Source organism: Rattus rattus, chromosome 1 (assembly GCF_011064425.1).
Source record: "Rattus rattus isolate New Zealand chromosome 1, Rrattus_CSIRO_v1, whole genome shotgun sequence".
Lineage (NCBI taxonomy): Eukaryota > Metazoa > Chordata > Mammalia > Rodentia > Muridae > Rattus > Rattus rattus.
In genome coordinates, this window is record NC_046154.1 from 12,705,509 (window position 1) to 12,722,523 (window position 17,015).

The 17,015-nt window shown below is 53.5% G+C and overlaps 1 protein-coding gene across 1 annotated transcript; it reads left to right on the top strand.

The window, feature by feature from the left end:
• Positions 1 to 1,958: 1,958 nt before the first annotated feature.
• C1H1orf167 (chromosome 1 C1orf167 homolog) lies at positions 1,959 to 16,605 on the top strand. The gene is made up of 11 exons (XM_032890983.1): positions 1,959 to 2,578; positions 3,576 to 3,783; positions 5,474 to 5,690; positions 6,124 to 6,310; positions 6,974 to 7,145; positions 7,861 to 8,026; positions 10,803 to 10,894; positions 11,568 to 11,800; positions 13,039 to 13,332; positions 16,208 to 16,259; positions 16,339 to 16,605. Exons 1-11 carry the CDS (start codon positions 1,959 to 1,961, stop codon positions 16,603 to 16,605), a joined length of 2,508 nt encoding a protein of 835 aa, XP_032746874.1.
• Positions 16,606 to 17,015: the final 410 nt, after the last annotated feature.

Sequence of the window (17,015 nt, forward strand, 5' to 3'; positions counted from 1 at the left end):
AATAGTAAACTAAAAAGGCTGGTGTTGGAACTCAGTTTTTAGTGTGCTTACCTAGCACAAAGAAAGCACTGGGTTTGAACTCCAGCGCTGCACAAGGTAGGCATGAGGGCACAGCCTGTAATCCCAGAATTTGGGAAGTGGAGTTCAGTATCATCCTTGGCTATACATAGTGAGTTCAGGTACAGCCTGGTCTACATAGAGAATCTCTCAAAACAGAAGAGAGACTGGAGATATATATCTCAGTGGTTAGGAGCACTCTGTTGCCTCTAACCCAGGCCCCAGGTTTGGTTCCCGGCTCCCGCAGGCCGGCTCATAACCATCTGTAACTCCAGTTTCTAGGGATCTGATATCCTTAGGTGGTCATGGTGATGCATGCCTTTAATCCAAGCACTTAGTGGGCAGTGGCGGGTAAACTTTTATGAGTTTGAGGCAAGCCTGGTCTACATAGTGAGTTCCGGGACGACGAGGGTCACATTGTCATTGCCTCAAAAAACCAAAACAAACAGAAAAAGAGAAGAAAATATTACAACAGAAAGGGGAAAAGCTATGTGGGGCAGTGAGCAGAGACCCCCAAGAGACCCATGCAGAGAGGAACTGTGCCCAGAATAGCTGAGGATATGACCCAAGGGTGTTAGAGGGAACAGGGCCCTGTAGCCAAGGCATCTTGTTCTTTCTCCACAGAGAGTGCCCTTTCTCTGTTCCTATGCTGAGAATCTAAGCCAGGGCCTCACGTATGCAGATCAGTGCTACACCCTGAGCTACACCTCAGCCCAACCCGTCTAACTGAATGCACAGATGTTCCAAAACCCATGGAACCAAGACCCGTCACTGGATATAAGGAAAATGTACCCCCAAAGACTGTGGCTGTTCTGAGGCCAGGTAAGAAGCTCGCTGAGCCTGGTAAGGCTGTGACCGCGGGTCCTCTCCAGTCACCCACCTAGCACCTTTGTATCTCTAGAGGTTTGCTTCCTTACTTAGGCTGGCTTGATTGGTATAGCATCAACCACCCCAAGGGGGAGCTCTTTAGGAGGATGGAAACGTGGGACCTCAGGAGGGAGAGGTGCCAAAGGGAAGGGTCTTGGGAGGGCACCTACCTCTGAAGGGTGGAGTTCCTGTAGAATAGGGGCCTTAGGAATGTAAGTCTCTGGGCCGGAGTCTCTGGAGGGTGAGCTTCTAGGAGTGAAGATTCTCAGGCTACAGGAAGGCTCCGAGGGGCTGGAGAGAGGGCTCCGAGGTTAAGAGAACTGGCTCCTCTTCCAGAGGATCCAGGTTCAACTTCCCAACAACCATGTGGCAGCTCACACAGTTCCAGGGGTCCTGACACTCTCACACAGACATTCATGTAAGCAAAACACCAATGCCCATAAAATTAAAATTAAAAAAAAAAAAAAAAAAAAAGGCTACCGAGCTGGTCCAGCTGAGGGTACAGAGAGCCCAAGAACAAATTCAGAGTCTGATTCTTATGCCTGGAACAGTTGGGGTCACCAGAGGGCAGCCAGAGGGTGCTGTTAAAAGGTAAGAGTGTTCTGAGACCACTGGGCAGATTGTAAGCTGGTCACTCCCTCTGTCCTTCATCTCATCTGGTTACCCCCATTTCCACAACCCTCTATGCACCTTGGTCCTACCTACAGATAACCCTCTCGAAGCCTCCCCTCTCTCCCCTCCCCTTCCATTTTCCACATAGCCAGGTCTCAAGTCAAACCTTGTCACTGCCTGGCTCCAAGGCTCTGGGGTCTGCATATTGTCCCCTCAGGCTCGTAGAGCTGAAGTCCTGACTCCTCCTACCGAGAGTCCTGCCACTCCTCAGCTCTGGGGCCAGGATACCCGCTTGTCTTACCTGAGAAGATATCGCCGGGTTCGTGCCCCAGGGTGTGGCTGTCTCTGTTCCTTATAGAGCTGAAGAGACCCTGAAGAAACCTGGACATCAGCCTGGGATTGGAGGAGGCCAGAGGATGCCCATGGGCCAGGTCACCACACACTCCCAAGACTCAGTGCTATGCCAGAAGCCCTACCAAGTCCAAAGTAACCTAGCCAGCCCACGTCCCCGCCTGGCCCTTGCCCTGAAGGACACTGCTGGCCGACTAGGTGACACAGGGCTCTGGCAACAGAGTAATCTACAGCTGCCAACAGGGAGGTCCCAGGGGAGGACCCGAGAGCCTTCTGTACAGCAGAGTAACCTATGCTTCCGAGGGACCACTAGCCCCCATCTGCAAAACAGCTGCCTGCCACCAACTGGCCCATCCTCCCACCAGAAGCAGACACTCCAGGTCGCAGACACCTTCTTGAGTCTCCCTGGGGGCTTGGCACCTCTTGATGGGTGCACATGGCCTGGTCCCAGGTCCTGGTGTGGCTCAGGGAGCTGGGCCCCCAGGCTTGTGGGGGAACCTCTCACCTTGGAGGACCTGTCTATCTCTGCCCACAGTCAGTCTCAGGCTTCATCCCCTTTCTCCTGCAGTACTGCCAACTGGCTGCTGGACTCCATCCAACACCTAGAACCTGAGGCCACCAGTTTAGGGAACCAGATATCCTGGGAGCACCCAGGCCTTACCCAGAGTGGACCCCACACCCGTGGTAACCAGTCAACTCCTGCCCAACCTTGGCCCAGCCACTCTAGGGAATGTATAAGCTTCCTGGAGACTCTGGTGGTCCAAGCTAGACTCTCCGAGTCCCCTATATATAAGCCCCCGTCACGTGAGCCCACTCTGGGAACACTGGCTGGGGGTCTCTCTGACTCAGACCAGGAGGTTCTTCCTACCCAGCACCTTGGGACAAGAGAGAGGGGTCCCCGAAGCTTTCTATGTAACAAGAGGCACAGAGGGCACTTCAGTGTCACCCTTGAGGCGGGCAGCAAAGAGACCAGACTTGAATCTACAAGGGTCTTCAGTGTCCTGTCTGGCAAGGCAGGAAGAGAGAAGACCCCACAGGGACCAACAGGCAGGGATGGGGAGAGGACGGCCTCCTGTCTATCAAATACAGCCCGGGCTCACAGCGCTCTGCAGGTACAGGCCTAGGGAGGCTGTGGGGCGGGACGCTCCCAGAAGATGGGCTTGGCTGAAGTTGTCACTCCTACTCCTTGGCCTGAGAACTGTCGTGGTGGCTTTTGTTTCTGTAGGATAAGGCTCAAAGCATTGTGACCCTGGACTCCCAGGCTGCTTGGTGAGGCCCTGCCGTGTGGGAGTGGGGGTAGAGTGGGGCCACTTAAGCGTCTAACCCATCTGCCTGTATCATAGGGACTTGATGAAATTAGGCCTCTGATGGCAGAGCCTTGGCAGGATTTCAAGGGGACAGAACTGTCTTCACACTGTCCCTCATGGGAAGTCAGGGGCCTCCAGGGCCCAAGAACTATGTGTTTGGATCCCCAGGAACTGTACACATCAGTGTAGTGGGGAAATTATCCTCTCTGTGGGAGCCTCTTGCCCTCCGGGAGTCCAGGGCATCTACAAGAGAGTTCTTTGGGTCTTCTGCTATGGAAGGGTGCATCACCTTCGTGATTACTGGGAAAGTTACAAGAATGGCGTCCTGGGGGAGCTGAGCATTGGGCCTAGCTCCCTCATCAGTCCTGTTTTTGTCCCCAGCTGGGAGCTGCTGTCCAAAAGTTTCAGAGTCTGGAGGCACTTGCCACAGAGGCGCCAGGCAGTGGCTAAGGCCACAGCTATGAGACATAGGCAGCTGATTGGAGAGAGCCCCAGAGAACTGCGTTGGGTCCCATGGCTCCAGGAGACCCGGCTGGAGGCAGCTTGGGGTCAGCATGAGAAGGCTCTGCTAGCCTGGAGCTTCCGAGAGGTCTGGGTTCTCCAGGTTGTGGTTTGGGTGGAATGACATGGCTCTGGTATGTCTGAGGAGACCACTTCTACTGAGAGGGGGTGCCTGCTGGGCCCAGGTTGATCTCTCCAACCCCTTGTCTGCTAGGGCTGAGAGGATGTGTGGGTGTTCTTCCTCCTTGGGTACTGAGTAAGGGAGGGTGGAAGGTTTGGCTCCAAAGGAACTGTCTCTTGGGATTCTTTCATTCATTCATTCCCAAGGAAATGGGGTGGCCTTGTGGTTCTGGCCAGAGCTTTGGTATACAGTTGTGACTCCCAGTTGCCCCTCCCTGTTGCTCTCTTGGGAGCCTCATTCCAAGCCTCATCTACCATCCTTTCGCCCCTTGTCTTTTGACCCAGTGGAGATGCATCACTTTGCAGCAGAAACTGGAGCAAGCTCATACCCAGGCTGCGCCAACATCCCTTGCTCCTAGGGGGAGCCTTTCCTTGGAAAGAAAAGCAGCCACAGATCTTGCCTGGAGATGCAGGGACAAGTAAGGGACAGTAAGCTTGGACACCAAAACTGGGCAATGTGGCCTTAGGCAGATGGTAGCCTGCCTTCCCCCCACCCCCTGCCCTCTGCCCTGCTGCTGCCTCTGCCCCTGCCTACCAGCACCTAGAACCAGGATGAGGACAAAAGGTTGGACAAAAACACACCAGCCATGACACCATTTATAATTATATAAAAAAAAGGACAGTCTAGGCCTGCCTAACCACGTGGTAAGCCGTCGAGTTACCAGCCAATATAATGTATTTTTATTTATTTATGTTTTATACTTATTTATGTGTGTGTACTTGAACGGTTGTACGTACACCACGCGCATGCAGGGTCCCAGAGAGTCCAGAAGAAGGCAGTGGATCCCAGGGGAGGGAAGTTACAGGTGGTTTGTGCGCCTCACAGATGTGAGCGTCGGTAACCAAACCTGGGTCCTCCACAAGAGCGGCCAGTGTTCCTAACCACTGAGCCATCCTTCCCGCTCCTATACGCCTGTGGGCTTTTAAATTCCATACTCTCATGTCCATCACTCGCCCCAGCAATAACTGTTAACGCTGGCAGTGACCTAACGACCTAGACACGGAGAGTGACTTGAGGTATGACCTGTAGGATCATGGAGGGACTTGGGTACCACACGAAGGGAACAGAGTGTGCAGAGGCCTCAGCAGGAGCACAATGACCCCAGGAGCCAGTGTAAAAGTAAAAGTTCACAGTCCCGGCTACTCAGGAGGTGGAGGCAGGGGGATTGAGTGGATCCAGGAATTCAAGGTCATCTTAGGCAAGCTAGGAAGACCAAATACATTAAGGAGAAAAACCGTTCCGAGATGAGAGGAAAAGGTGTTTGGGGTCAGGTCCCACCTACCCTTGGAGGCCATGGGAGGAGCTGAGTTTTTAGGAACAGAGGAGACGCCCCAGGAGGCTGAGCAGGTGCTTAACCCGATTGGACTCAAGAAGAAAGGTGCCAGCGGTCGCTGAGTCAGAACCAGCAGAATGAGTGGGGCAAGGGTGGGTGTGGGAGGCAAGACGGGAGGATGCCGGGGTCCTTCAGGCACTCAGGGATGACATTTGAGGCCTGAGAAGACAGGCATCATGCTCAGCCTTCCACCTTATAGATGAGAAATGGAGGCTCAGAAAGGTGAAGGCTGAGGCTCTCCAAGTGTGAGCGTGTCAGGGGCAGGTGGCCGACGCCGCTGCTGCCAAGGGCCGTTCCCCTCCACGCTGTAGGTGCTTTAGGGCCTGGCTACGGTTCGTGCAAAGAGGGGCCCAGTGCAGAAGACATCTGGCCCACCGAAGAGTGAGGACCTTAAGGGTATGCCTGGGACGGTGGGTGATGAAGCTCCAGGGCTCAGATGTGACGGAGGTGACTCAGTTGGCCCTCTACTGGCAGAAGGCAGGTGAGCCTGCGGCAAACACGGGTCCCTTCCCTCCAACCAGAGCCCCCATCAGCTAAGAGAGGACTTTGCTGAGCTGGGCCTTTTATGGGTGGGAGGAACCTTGCTAGTACTAGAGGTCTGGGAGGAGTTCCCGGAGGGAGTAAACCTTGGCTAGGCTGTATCCCTGTCTCCATGTAAGCTGTTCTGGGTAGGGGACTATTCTGGCTTAACCCTGAGTCGTCCATCACACATTCTGCCTGGAAAGCCTCTGTTGTATGGTAAGACACATACAGCCTCTTCCTCAGCTGGGGAAGGTGGGGTCTTGAGGCAACCTTGCGGGTAGCTGAGGAGGACACAGAAAGGCGGTGCCCATGAGGGGGAGGCCCAGGAGTCCTTAGGCTGCAGCCGTATGTTTGTGACAAGGAACTTAACCACCTCCTGCCTTCTTCCCCAGGGAACGAGGTTCTCAGCAGCTTAGTCCCAGGAACTTCCATGGTCCCTGGCCTGGAGACAGAGGCCCAGGTCCAACAGCCATGCAAGGGGCCAGATCTGTGCTCCCTGTGGGAAATGTGGCAGAAGTTGGCCCTGTACCGGGCCCTGCTGCTCTGGAGGACACGACTCTACCAGCACCAGCAAGCTGTGTAAGCGTCCGGAAGCTGATGACCCAGGGTCAGCCCGGGGCATGGTGGGTACATGATCCGAGTCCTTGAGAGCCCGCTCAGCATTCCTTAGCCTTCCCATGACCTTGACGGGAGGCCCGATAGGATACATTGTGTGGCCCAGCAGTTATCAGGCCCTGGGAGGTGACTGTGGGACCCTGAGACAGTGACCAAGCAGAAAGCTTCTGGGGCCACTTTCTCCCAGCCGCCTTGACAAGGACTCTGAGACCCAGCTGATTGTGGGCTCTGAGGAGGCTGGGGTCATCAGAGGTCAGCTTCTAAAGTAGGCGGTCTTGGAGAATAAGCCAGCAGTTTGCGGGTTAAGAATTCCCGTTCTAGCAAGCATCGTGGCCCATAGTTCAGGATGGCTACACACTCTTGGCAATCCTCCTGCCTCAGCTCCCTGAGTGGAGGGCAGAGTGGCTCGCCTGTGTCTTTCGTGGGGCTGAGCATCAGGTCCTCAGACTCATCCACGCTAAGCTAGTGTCCACCACTGAGCTATAGACGGCATCGTTATTTCCTGAAGCTCCGAACGACCCCTTGGTTTGCACTGGTTACAGTCAGCCAGCTGGGCTCTCTCACAGCAGGCCTGTCACCATCATGGGTGCTATGAATCCCAGGGACTCACCCAGCTCCCTCCCCCAGCTCCTCCTTTCAGGGCATGCAGAAGCGGGTTCTGCAGCACATCCTGAGCCAGTGGCACTTGAGGGCCTGGGGTCCAGACATGAAGGCCAGGTTAGCCCTGGAGGCACAGGGCAGCAGCCCAAGATGGGAGGCCTGGCTGGACTGCAGAACTTCAGCAGGGGCGCTGGAGAAGGTGAGGGGCTGGAGTGGGGTGGAGGTGAGAGATGCAGGATTCGTCCCTCCTCCCTAGCTTCCTAGGGCCCACATCCTCCTGGAGACCTTCCTGGTGGAGAAGCATTCCAGTGGCCGAGCAGGAACTATGCCAGGAAGGGGGAACCCCATTGTCCATTGTGTAGTGGAGTCCTTGCCTCTTGACAGTTCCTCTGACCCATCACTTGGTCTTCCCAGCAGCAGCCCCGCAGAACCCGCATATTCAGGGGGCTCCCTGCTCACACCCCAGTCAGCATGGCCCCCAGAATCTTATGCTCTTTCTTCCTGTGAGGGGTGGAAGCAGGGCAAGGCACTCTGCCTCTGCTGCGTCTGTTTCTCTCCGTAAGCTCTCATAGGGCAGAGCTTGAGAGGGGACTGCCTACATCCCTTTGTTTTGTGTCTCTGGCTGTGTGATTTGGGGCAAGTTAACTAACTTTCTGTGCCTCTGCTTTCCTATCTGTAAAATGGATTATAGCACCAACCCCAATGGCTGAGCTCTGGGCATTGGAGGTTGAGGGCCCTTTTATAGTCCTGTCACCTGCCATTGTGCCCTCTGGAAGGGTCCCAGACCCCTCTATTCTGTTCATCAGAGCCGGGAAAAGATCCATCCAAGCCATACCTGTTGCTGAGGGAGGGAAGGAAGAGGTGAAACTGGGCCAATGGCTGTGCTCAGAGTGGATATTTCTCTTCCTCCCCAGCACTCTCCTCAGCTGGAGCCCCTGGACTGCAGCTCAAGGAGCCTGGGAAGACCTAGTTGCTCACTGAGCCTGGATCAGAGCGTCGGGGCTGTGACGGGTCTGTGCAGGCAGCGGCTGACGCACTCGTGGACAGTGCAGGAGAGTCCAGGAGCGAGGCCGGGGACTGGTGCGAGTGGCCCTGAGCCACCAGCTCTCCTGCTGACAGAGGGGGTCAAGGACTGGGCGGGGACACCTGGGAGAGGAGAAGGCCAGGGTCCCTTAGTGACACTCTGAGTTCCAGACCCATCTCAGAGCCCAGGATTGGATCATGGAGGGTACACCCAGGAGCGGGTCTCTGCTTTCTCATCTTCCGCTGTGTGGATCGTGAACAAGCCACTTAAGCACTCTCAGTCTGTGCTAGGCCATTGTAAACCAGGAATAAGACTGTGCTCTCTTTACAAAGTGCCTGTGGGGATTCCTGTCAGACAGTCCACAGCAAACTCTGGGCCGGAGCATTAGCACCTCCCTCCTCTTCGCCTGTCACCTTTGCCTTGCCTGGCCTCCAGATATTGCTGGCCTAAGGTCGAGGAAGACAGAGTCCTGGTGCTCTCAGGGCCATGATGCCAATAGGCTTGCGGAGCAAGCAGCCTGGGAGAGGAGCCTGTGTGGGAAAAGAAGGGGTTGAACCCCTCTAGCTTCCCAGATTCCTAATCCTTTGTCCTCAGTTTGACCCCAGCCAAGTTGCAGTCACATCTCCAGGAGGCGCCCACCCCTTCCTGAGCAACAAATAACACCAACATTTTCTGTAACTAATTAACTTCAGTTCTGGGGATAGAATCCAGCGCTCCGGTCTACCACCGAGCCACACTACAGCCCCTATTACAGTTTTGTCTTAATTAATTAGTTAATTAGTGGGTTGTGTGTGTGCCGCAGTTCTTGTCTGTGGAAATCAGTTCTCTCTATCACGTGCATGACTCCAGGGGACTAAACTCGGGTTGCCAGGTTATACTTTTAAACCACAGACCTTTAGCATCTCGTGGTGTCAATGGAGCAAGAGGGAGTCAGATGGCTTAGGGGACCCCTCTGTCTCTCTCTCTCCCAACGGACTGCCCAGTGAGGGGTCACCCAGGGCTGGAGCTACATCTGAAAGCTCTGTGGGGGGGCTAGGCACCCATTTCTAAGTTCCTTTGTGAGGGTCCTGGTCTCACCACAGAGCGTCTGCAGAACCCATTCATTCAAGGTGAGTGACTGAAGATGGTAGAGCATGTCCAATCAGAATCTCTCTCTCTCTCTCTCTCTCTCTCTCTCTCTCTCTCTCTCTCTCTCTCTCTGTGTGTGTGTGTGTGTCTTCTGTGTCTCTGTGTCTCTCTGTGTCTCTCTGTCTCTCTCTGTCTCTCTCTCTCTGTCTCTGTCTCTCTCTCTCTGTCTCTCTCTCTCTCTCTGTCTGTCTATCTCTCTCTCTCTCTCTCTCTCTCTCTCTCTCTCTCTCTCTCTCTCTCTCTCTCTCTCTCTCTCTCTCTCTCTCTCTCTCTCTCTCTCTCTCTCTCTCTCTCTCTCTCTCTCTCTCTCTCTCTCTCTCTCTCTCTCTCTCTCTATCTCTCTGTCTCTCTCTCTCTTCCCACCAGAGGAGGACGCGAGATCCCAGTGTTGGCTGTAAGGTACCATGTAGTTGCTGGGATTTGAACTCAGGACCTGTGGAAGAGCAGACAGTGCTCTTAACCACTGAGCCATCTCTCCAGCCCAAAGCTCCTGTCTCTTTACAACCTAATCCTGTATTTTTACTTATTGAATCATCTTGCTGGTTCGTTGGCAGCCATCTTCAATGTCCTGTACGCCCACCGGTCGCAGCAATGAGCTGTTAGGCAGGTTTGACCGTCTTAGGCAGCTGGTGTCCTGCCCACTGGAGACAGCTGCTTCTCCAGCCCCATACTTGTCTGCTAGGGATGAACGACAAATCTTCTGGTTTTAAAAGGGAGATCTGGGAGCTGGAGAGATGGCTCAGGGGTTAAGAGCACTGACTGCTCTTCCAGAGGTCCTGAGTTCAATTCCCAGCAACCACATGGTGGCTCACAACCATCTGTAATGGGATCCGATGCCCTCTTCTGGTGTGTCTGAAGACAGCTACAGTGTACTCATATACAATACATAAATAAATCTTTAAAAAAAGGAGAGAAACCAGAATCTAAATTAAAATATACATATTTATTTCCTTTTTAATTGTGTATGTGTATGTGTATTTGTGTGAATGTATGCCACAGACATTCGTTCTGGTGCCCACAGAGGCTAGCGGCATCAGATCCCTGAAACTGGAGTTGTAAGCCACTTGATGTGGGTGCTGGAAACAGAACTCAGGCCTGTGGAAAACTAATACATGCTCTTATGCAGAGCCATCTCTGCAGCCCCTGGAAATCTAGATTTAAAGTTTATTTTCTTATTGTTTGTTTGAAAACAGGGTCTCTTGTGGCCCCCTCCAGTTTGCTGTGCAGCTGACAGAGGGTAACTTTGAACCCTCGATCCTCCTACACCCGCCTTTCACGTGCTGGGATGATAGGTCCTGGGACACCAGGCCTGGATTGTGCAATGCTGGCGATCGAAGCCAAGCCTTTATACACAGGAGGCAAAGCAAGTGCTCTTGTAACAGAGCTATATACCCAGCCCCTAGATTTTCAAAACTCTGAATTCCTCTAATGTCTAAGCACTGTCAAAATCTTCAACAAAACATCTGGGGATGCCATCGGCTGGGGAGTGTGGGTTTAGCGTGGGCCACATTCTGCATTCAGTCCCCAACACGAAGAAAAAACAAAACAAAACAAACAGAGCCTTGGCTCCCTGAATACAGTACCTGGTGGCCAAGAGTGTTTTAGCCAGGCAGATAGAGTGTAGGGCAAAGGGCAGGCCGAGCAGGGTACAGGGAGGAGGCTGGGGGGGGGGTCCCCCATGGCTCTCGGTCTCTCTGGCCCCAGGGCAGCAGTTTCTCCATAAACAGTACCAGAGGTGGGGGCAAGTCCGCGTCCAGGTTCTTCAGCAGGTGGTGTCTAGGGACTGGCAGCAGGCTGTAGCTGAGATGACTTCAGGGATAGGAGGGGTCTGCTTGTCACCCGGGAAAGGCAGGGAGCCCAGGGCATGAAGAGCTCTGGGGACTCTGACTAGAGGAGGTGAGGCGGAGACCTGAGCCAGAGGCTGTGGTCAGCAGCCCCTCGTCACTTTTCAGGTTGGTCACAAGCCCCACAGTTCACCTCCTGAGCAGGCCAGGCCTGTGACCTCCACAGGCCAGTGAAGGTGACAGAGGTAGGTGTTTCCTTAGCTGTGAGGAGGTCCAGGCCCTCAGTCCTCTTAAAGTGGCCAGAGTGGGGTGAAATCTATAGCTCAGGCTGGCCTCCCACTCCCTGTGGTTAGCCAAGGATAGCTTGATCTTCCTGCCTCTATATAAGGTATGCTGGGCAGATGCTGCCATGCCCAGTTTATTTGGCACTAGGGATTGGAACCCAGACTTTGTGCTAGGGATTGAACTGCAGGCTTTGTGCATGTGAGGAAAGCACTTTACCAACTGAGTTAGATTCCCAGCCTTGCAAGGTCTTCAAGCCTGGGCTAGCCTCAGAAACCCCTCTACTTCAGTGCTGGGATCACAAACACATCTGCAGGGGTTGTTTTGAATAAACACACACACACACACACACACACACACACACACACACACACACACACACACACCCCACGGTCATTTCCAGTCCCGATGTGACCGTGTGAGGGACACAGGACTGTCCGAGGACCAGCATGAAGACTTCCAGGACAACCTGAGAAGAGACCTGGGGGCCATGCCTGATAGCTCACAGGAGACCTGCAGAGCAGGGACCCTGGCGCTGGGACCAGCTTGTGGCCTTTGTCCTGGGCTGGAGAAGCTCTGTGCAGCAGAGTGGAGTTGTCAGGCAGCTGGAGGACCCAGGCCCAACAGGCTTTCGTGGTGTGGTGTGTCACCCTAGGGCAGTGCCATGAGGCCCAGCAACAGGCAGGAAGGAGAGCTCAAGTCTTGACCTCAGTCCAGGTGGCCCCGCGCTGGACCCTGTGGATGTCCCAGTCCTGCCTAAGCGGGGTCCACCAAGCTCATGCTGCCTAGCAACTGACAACCAGGTGAGTGCCTGAGGCCGGCCATTGAGTGGCCGAGTGGTGCCTGAGTTTCTGGCTGTCAGGAGGACAGAGAGACATCCTGATATTTGGAGCGGATCCCCATTCTGTCACTTTCTAGTGTGACCCATCCTTGGAAAAGCTCCCGACTTTAACCGCCTGGCCTTGTAGCCCGGGCAAGTGTGCGCGTGCACCCAACAGGAGAGGTGGGCAACACTCTGGCATTTGACAGGGAGGGGACAGAATGTAGCTGTTGGGGCTGCCCTCCATCCCTCAAACAGGACAGTTGCCTCTGCTTTCGTGATATTTTACCCCTTTCTGTTGCTTCTCATGCATGTTTGGTGAGGTATCCAGACTAGGGATGGGAGGGCCAGGACTGAGCATTTGTTTTTTGCAGAGTCCTTGAATCCTAGCTCTAATAGGATCCTCCTTTGTCTCTAGGGTCCCAGAGGTCTGGGTGCAGTTAGCGGCCCAGGCTTATGCCCATCAAGCTGATATCACCCAATGCCGGAAGAGTCTTCAGCGTTTCCTTCTGATATCACCCAATGCCGGAAGAGTCTTCAGCGTTTCCTTAGGATCCACAGGGTTCAGTCTCAGTCAATTCTGTTAAAACAGAAGCTGGAGTCACAGACTCAGGCACAGGGCATGGATTTCTGGCACTGGCTTGGGCTGGCCAGCAGAGGGCACCTGCTGCTACTGATGGACACCCCAAAGCTTTGGAGGCAGGTGAGTTGGGTCTGTGTGTGTGTGTGTGTGTGTGTGTGTGTGTGTGTGTGTGTGTGTGTGTGTGTGTGTTGTATATGCGTGTGTTTATTGAGGAAGTCAACTTTCCCAGTCTTAGAATCACTTGGTTTCTGCCATCAATGGCATCGTGATCGTGGCTAGACATTTCTCCAGGGGCAAACAGACTTACAGACACAACACAACCCGTTCATGGTGGCCAACAACATGGTGGAGGCAGGGCCCGTTAGCAGACCTCTTGAGTGACAGCCCTGTGCAGGTCTCTACCTTCTAAGGAGATAGACACTGTTTACAAGTGTCTGTGGCTGGCTCCTGATTGCCGCTCCTCTGTCTGAGGTGGGCCGTTATGGAGTCGTGGCGAGGCCGGTGCGTCCGCAGCCACGACGCGGAGGCTGATGTGGATCCGAAGGCCTATCCCCTCGCTGATGCCCACCTCACCAAGAAGCTGCTGGGCCTTGTTCGGCAGTGGTGTAACTGCAAGCAGCTTCGGGAAGGAGCCAGTGAAGCCACCAAAACCCTCAACAGAGGCATCTCTGAGTTCACTGTGATGGCAGCAGACGCTGAGCCCCTGGAGATCCTCCTGCACCTCCCTCTGCTGTGTGAAGGCAAGAATGTCCCCTACGTGTATCTGTGAGCTCCAAGCAGGCTGTGGAGCCTCCAGGCCGATCAGCGCCTGCTCTGTTACCATCAAAGAAGGCTCTCAACTGAAGTGGCAGATCCAGTCCATTCAGTGGTTTATGGAAAGGCTCCTGGTGTAGGCTGTGGGCCTCTGCCCTTTCCTGTCTCCTCCCACCCTGTGTTTGTCTGTTAGCGTGTACTGTTTTCACCCAGTTTCTATCGTATTGAATTACATCTGGTTTTTGTATTTTTATTTTATTTCTGTCTTAATGGGGCTGTTTTTCACCATCTTCTCACCCTCTTCGACCGTTTTTTACTCCTCTTTTAAAAAGCAAAGTGAGTGATAGCTAAGACAGGTGAAAGGCAGAACGTCACCATTCAACGACAGGAAGAACCAGGAGAAACTTAACCACAGGGACAGTGTATACTTACATCTGCAAGCTTCTTCCACTGCGCAGGGCAGGGTGACAGTAGCACTGGTCCCTTGTGCCTTTGATATAAGATCTCCATAAATGTTACCGTCACTGAGGAACGTTCTTCGGGTAGCAGTCCCTCCCACCCCTTAACACGTGAAGACATTTGACAGTTAGGCCTATGTCCGGGTGCTGTTTATTAATGTCCTGTGTGTTTTTGGTGTGTGTAGTCTTATATTCTCCCGTATCTGAGGCGGTAACAGCGCAAAGGGATTCTGGGGAAATCGGTCAGCAGAGACAGTGAAGAAACATCCTCTCCTTGGTAAATGGGGGTTTCTTGTGGAGCCGTTTGATCCCCGTGTTGGGAGCCCTCATCCTGTTCCACCCACGTGTGATAACATGAAAGTGATAACATGGTCGTTGTGTTCATATTTCATTTTAAATGAAAAAAAGTGTTTGTGGCTGCACATGGAGTGGCATGCCTTAATCCCAGCAGTAGGAAGGCATGCATATATATATATATATATATATATGTATGTATGTATATATATATTTATTTATTTATTTTCATGCCAACCCAGTGACTTGATTGATCATCAGAACTGCTGTAAAGGTGGAAGGAGAGTAAACCCCATTGAGTTGTCCTCTGGCCTCCATGTGTACCGAGGCAGGCAGGCAGGCAGGCAGGCAGGCAGGCAGGCAGGCAGGCAGGCAGGCAGGCAGGCGTGCGCCTCCCTACACAAATACCACAAACACTAACTTTTTTAAGAGAGAGAGATATAGACAAGTGTCCCACTAAGCTATACCCCCAGATCAGTTACAGCAGACTGGGGGCTGGGGAGATGGCTCCATGGTAACTAGCTGCTCTTTCTGGAGGGACCCGAGTTCACAGCACCACATCCACATTGGTGGCTTATGAACCAGTGAAGCTCCAGCCCCAGGGGATCTGTTGACTCAGTGGCCTGGTCTGGCTTCCACAGGGATGCACGCACATCCACACCCACAAATCATGCTAAGTCCTTAAAAACAGCTATATGGAGACAGAAATTTTTTTTATTTTTTTTGGAAAAATGAAATGTGCTCATTACAGAAAATAAAGTAGAAAGTAGGGTTTTGTTTTGGCTTTTTTTGCACAAAAATGTCACCTTCAGACCAGAAGTCCTTAGCTCTGACACAACAGTGAGAGGCTGATGGCCTATAGGAGGAAAGAGAATCACAATGCCAGGTGCAGGAAACAGCACCGCCTGATGTCTGGAGACGTAACCAGAGGACCCAAGATCCTGACAGGCTACACAGTGTTCCTAAGGACAATTTGGCATCACCAAGAGTCTTGCTTCAGACTGCCAGAAGGAACAGACTTTGGAAAGAGCATAAAAACCCATCACAGTGGCTTTGCCTTTGAAATGGAATCGCAAGACTAGCATTGCTGGGTTTCAGAATCCCCCTGTAGACTTGTGGATTGACTTGATGTTCCAGGCTTTGACCCATCTTGTATAGCCCAGGTGGCTTCAAGCTCATGAGTCAGCCTCTGGTCCTCCTACCTCAACCTTGTGAAAATTTCACTAGTACACTACCACCTTTTAACAGTATATATACTTTCACTCTCTTCTTCTTAGTGAAGGCAAGGCTGATACGCTGATAAACTGAGGTTTCTAGAAACACAGCAGACACTGAGAATGGTACCCAGGGTCCTGCTCTTCATTGCAGGCACACACACGCCCAGGTAACCTTTCCCTGGCAACATGTGTAGGTGGTGAGCCATTCTGTGGTGGCTGGGAGTCCCCTCCGTCTGTTGCATTAGTTGGGAGCCCAGACTTTGGGGTCAGGCCATATGTGAGAGGCAAGGCTTCAGTGACATCCTAAAGCTTAACTCAGGAGCACAACATCAGTCTCAGGGCTGGCCTGAGCTCCACCACAGGGCAGCTCTTACTGGGCCAGCCTCTGCTTAATGCCTTCAGTCAACTGGGGGGAGGGGAAGTCAGGGAGAGTAGTGCCACATATGGGGGTCTTGGGACTCCTCAGTATCAGGTGAAGCACCCCATTATGCACACGGGTGGGAGCCTGCTCTGGCAGGAGGCGGCAGGACTCCCTCTTGGTGAGCAGGCTCAAGCCCACTGCAGTTGATCCTTCAGACTCGCAGCTGCTGGTCACCTGTTGTAGAGACTGTGCTGCCCAGTCTGACATGGCCGTGTGGAAGAGGCCTATAGAGGACCCATCCTGGGCTCTGAGTAAGGAGCTGGGTCCTTGGGTCTCAGCCCTCAGGTCAAACCCTGTGAAACCATGCCCTGTCCATCTCTTCTCGAATGCCCCAGCTGTTTGGAGAAGTCCCTTCTTTTCCTATTAGCCCCTTGGGCCAGCCCACAGCCTGGAGACTTGAGGGGAGCTTCTGTTCTCCTAAATCAAGGCATCATCCTCTCCTGACCCAATTCTCCTTTCCACGTGACACAGAGAAACCCCTCTGCCCAACCTTCCAGTTCTGGCAGCCACTGCCTGCATAGGCCCTCCGATAGCCCCCTACAGGATGAGGTGAGCTCTGCAGCTCTGAGATCAGATCCCTGGAGGGCCAAGGCAAGGCTCTTCAAAGGTGACTGGGGCAGGGTCATGATCCTGTGCATGGGGAGGGGTGGTCAGTCCACTCAGGCCACTGGCTTTCAACTCTGGCAGGAAGGCCCTGGGGCTCTTGCTCTTTACCCTCGCTGGGTTCCCAGCAGGCCTGGAGCCTGGCAAGGGCATGGCAGGGCTGGGTGGATGTCCACTGGGTGGAGCAGCTGTCTTGGTCAGGTCGGTAGGCTCAGTTCCTCTCTACCAAGCAGCGGCCCTGGGAGCAACTTCCCATTCATCCTACCTAACCTTGGCTAACTGGAGATGCTAATTGCATCTCATGTCCAAAGCCTCAGGGATGGGCTCAGGCCTCCTCATCTGTTAACGGTTCTTAGCGATGGCCCCCGGGGTGGCATAGAGGGCCAGGCTGACAGGATGGCAGAGGGCCTTTTCTATCCACTCTGTAGCTTAGACAATGGCAGCCAGAACCGGCGTAGAGGACATGGTGGGAAAAGGTCCTTCAGTTCTGGGTGGCTCAACAGCTGCTACTCCAAAGAGAAGGCAGCTGTGTCTTTCTCCAGGTGACTTTATCTCACGTCACCCAGACAGTCTTCCAAAACCAGTGTCACCTGCAGGCTGTCCTGGGAGGGGCGGGTGTCCCTGCTCACCACTGTGGGGTCTCCTCATGCAGTTGAGTTGGCTACTGGTTACAGAGTACACAGCCAGGACATGGGAGCCCTT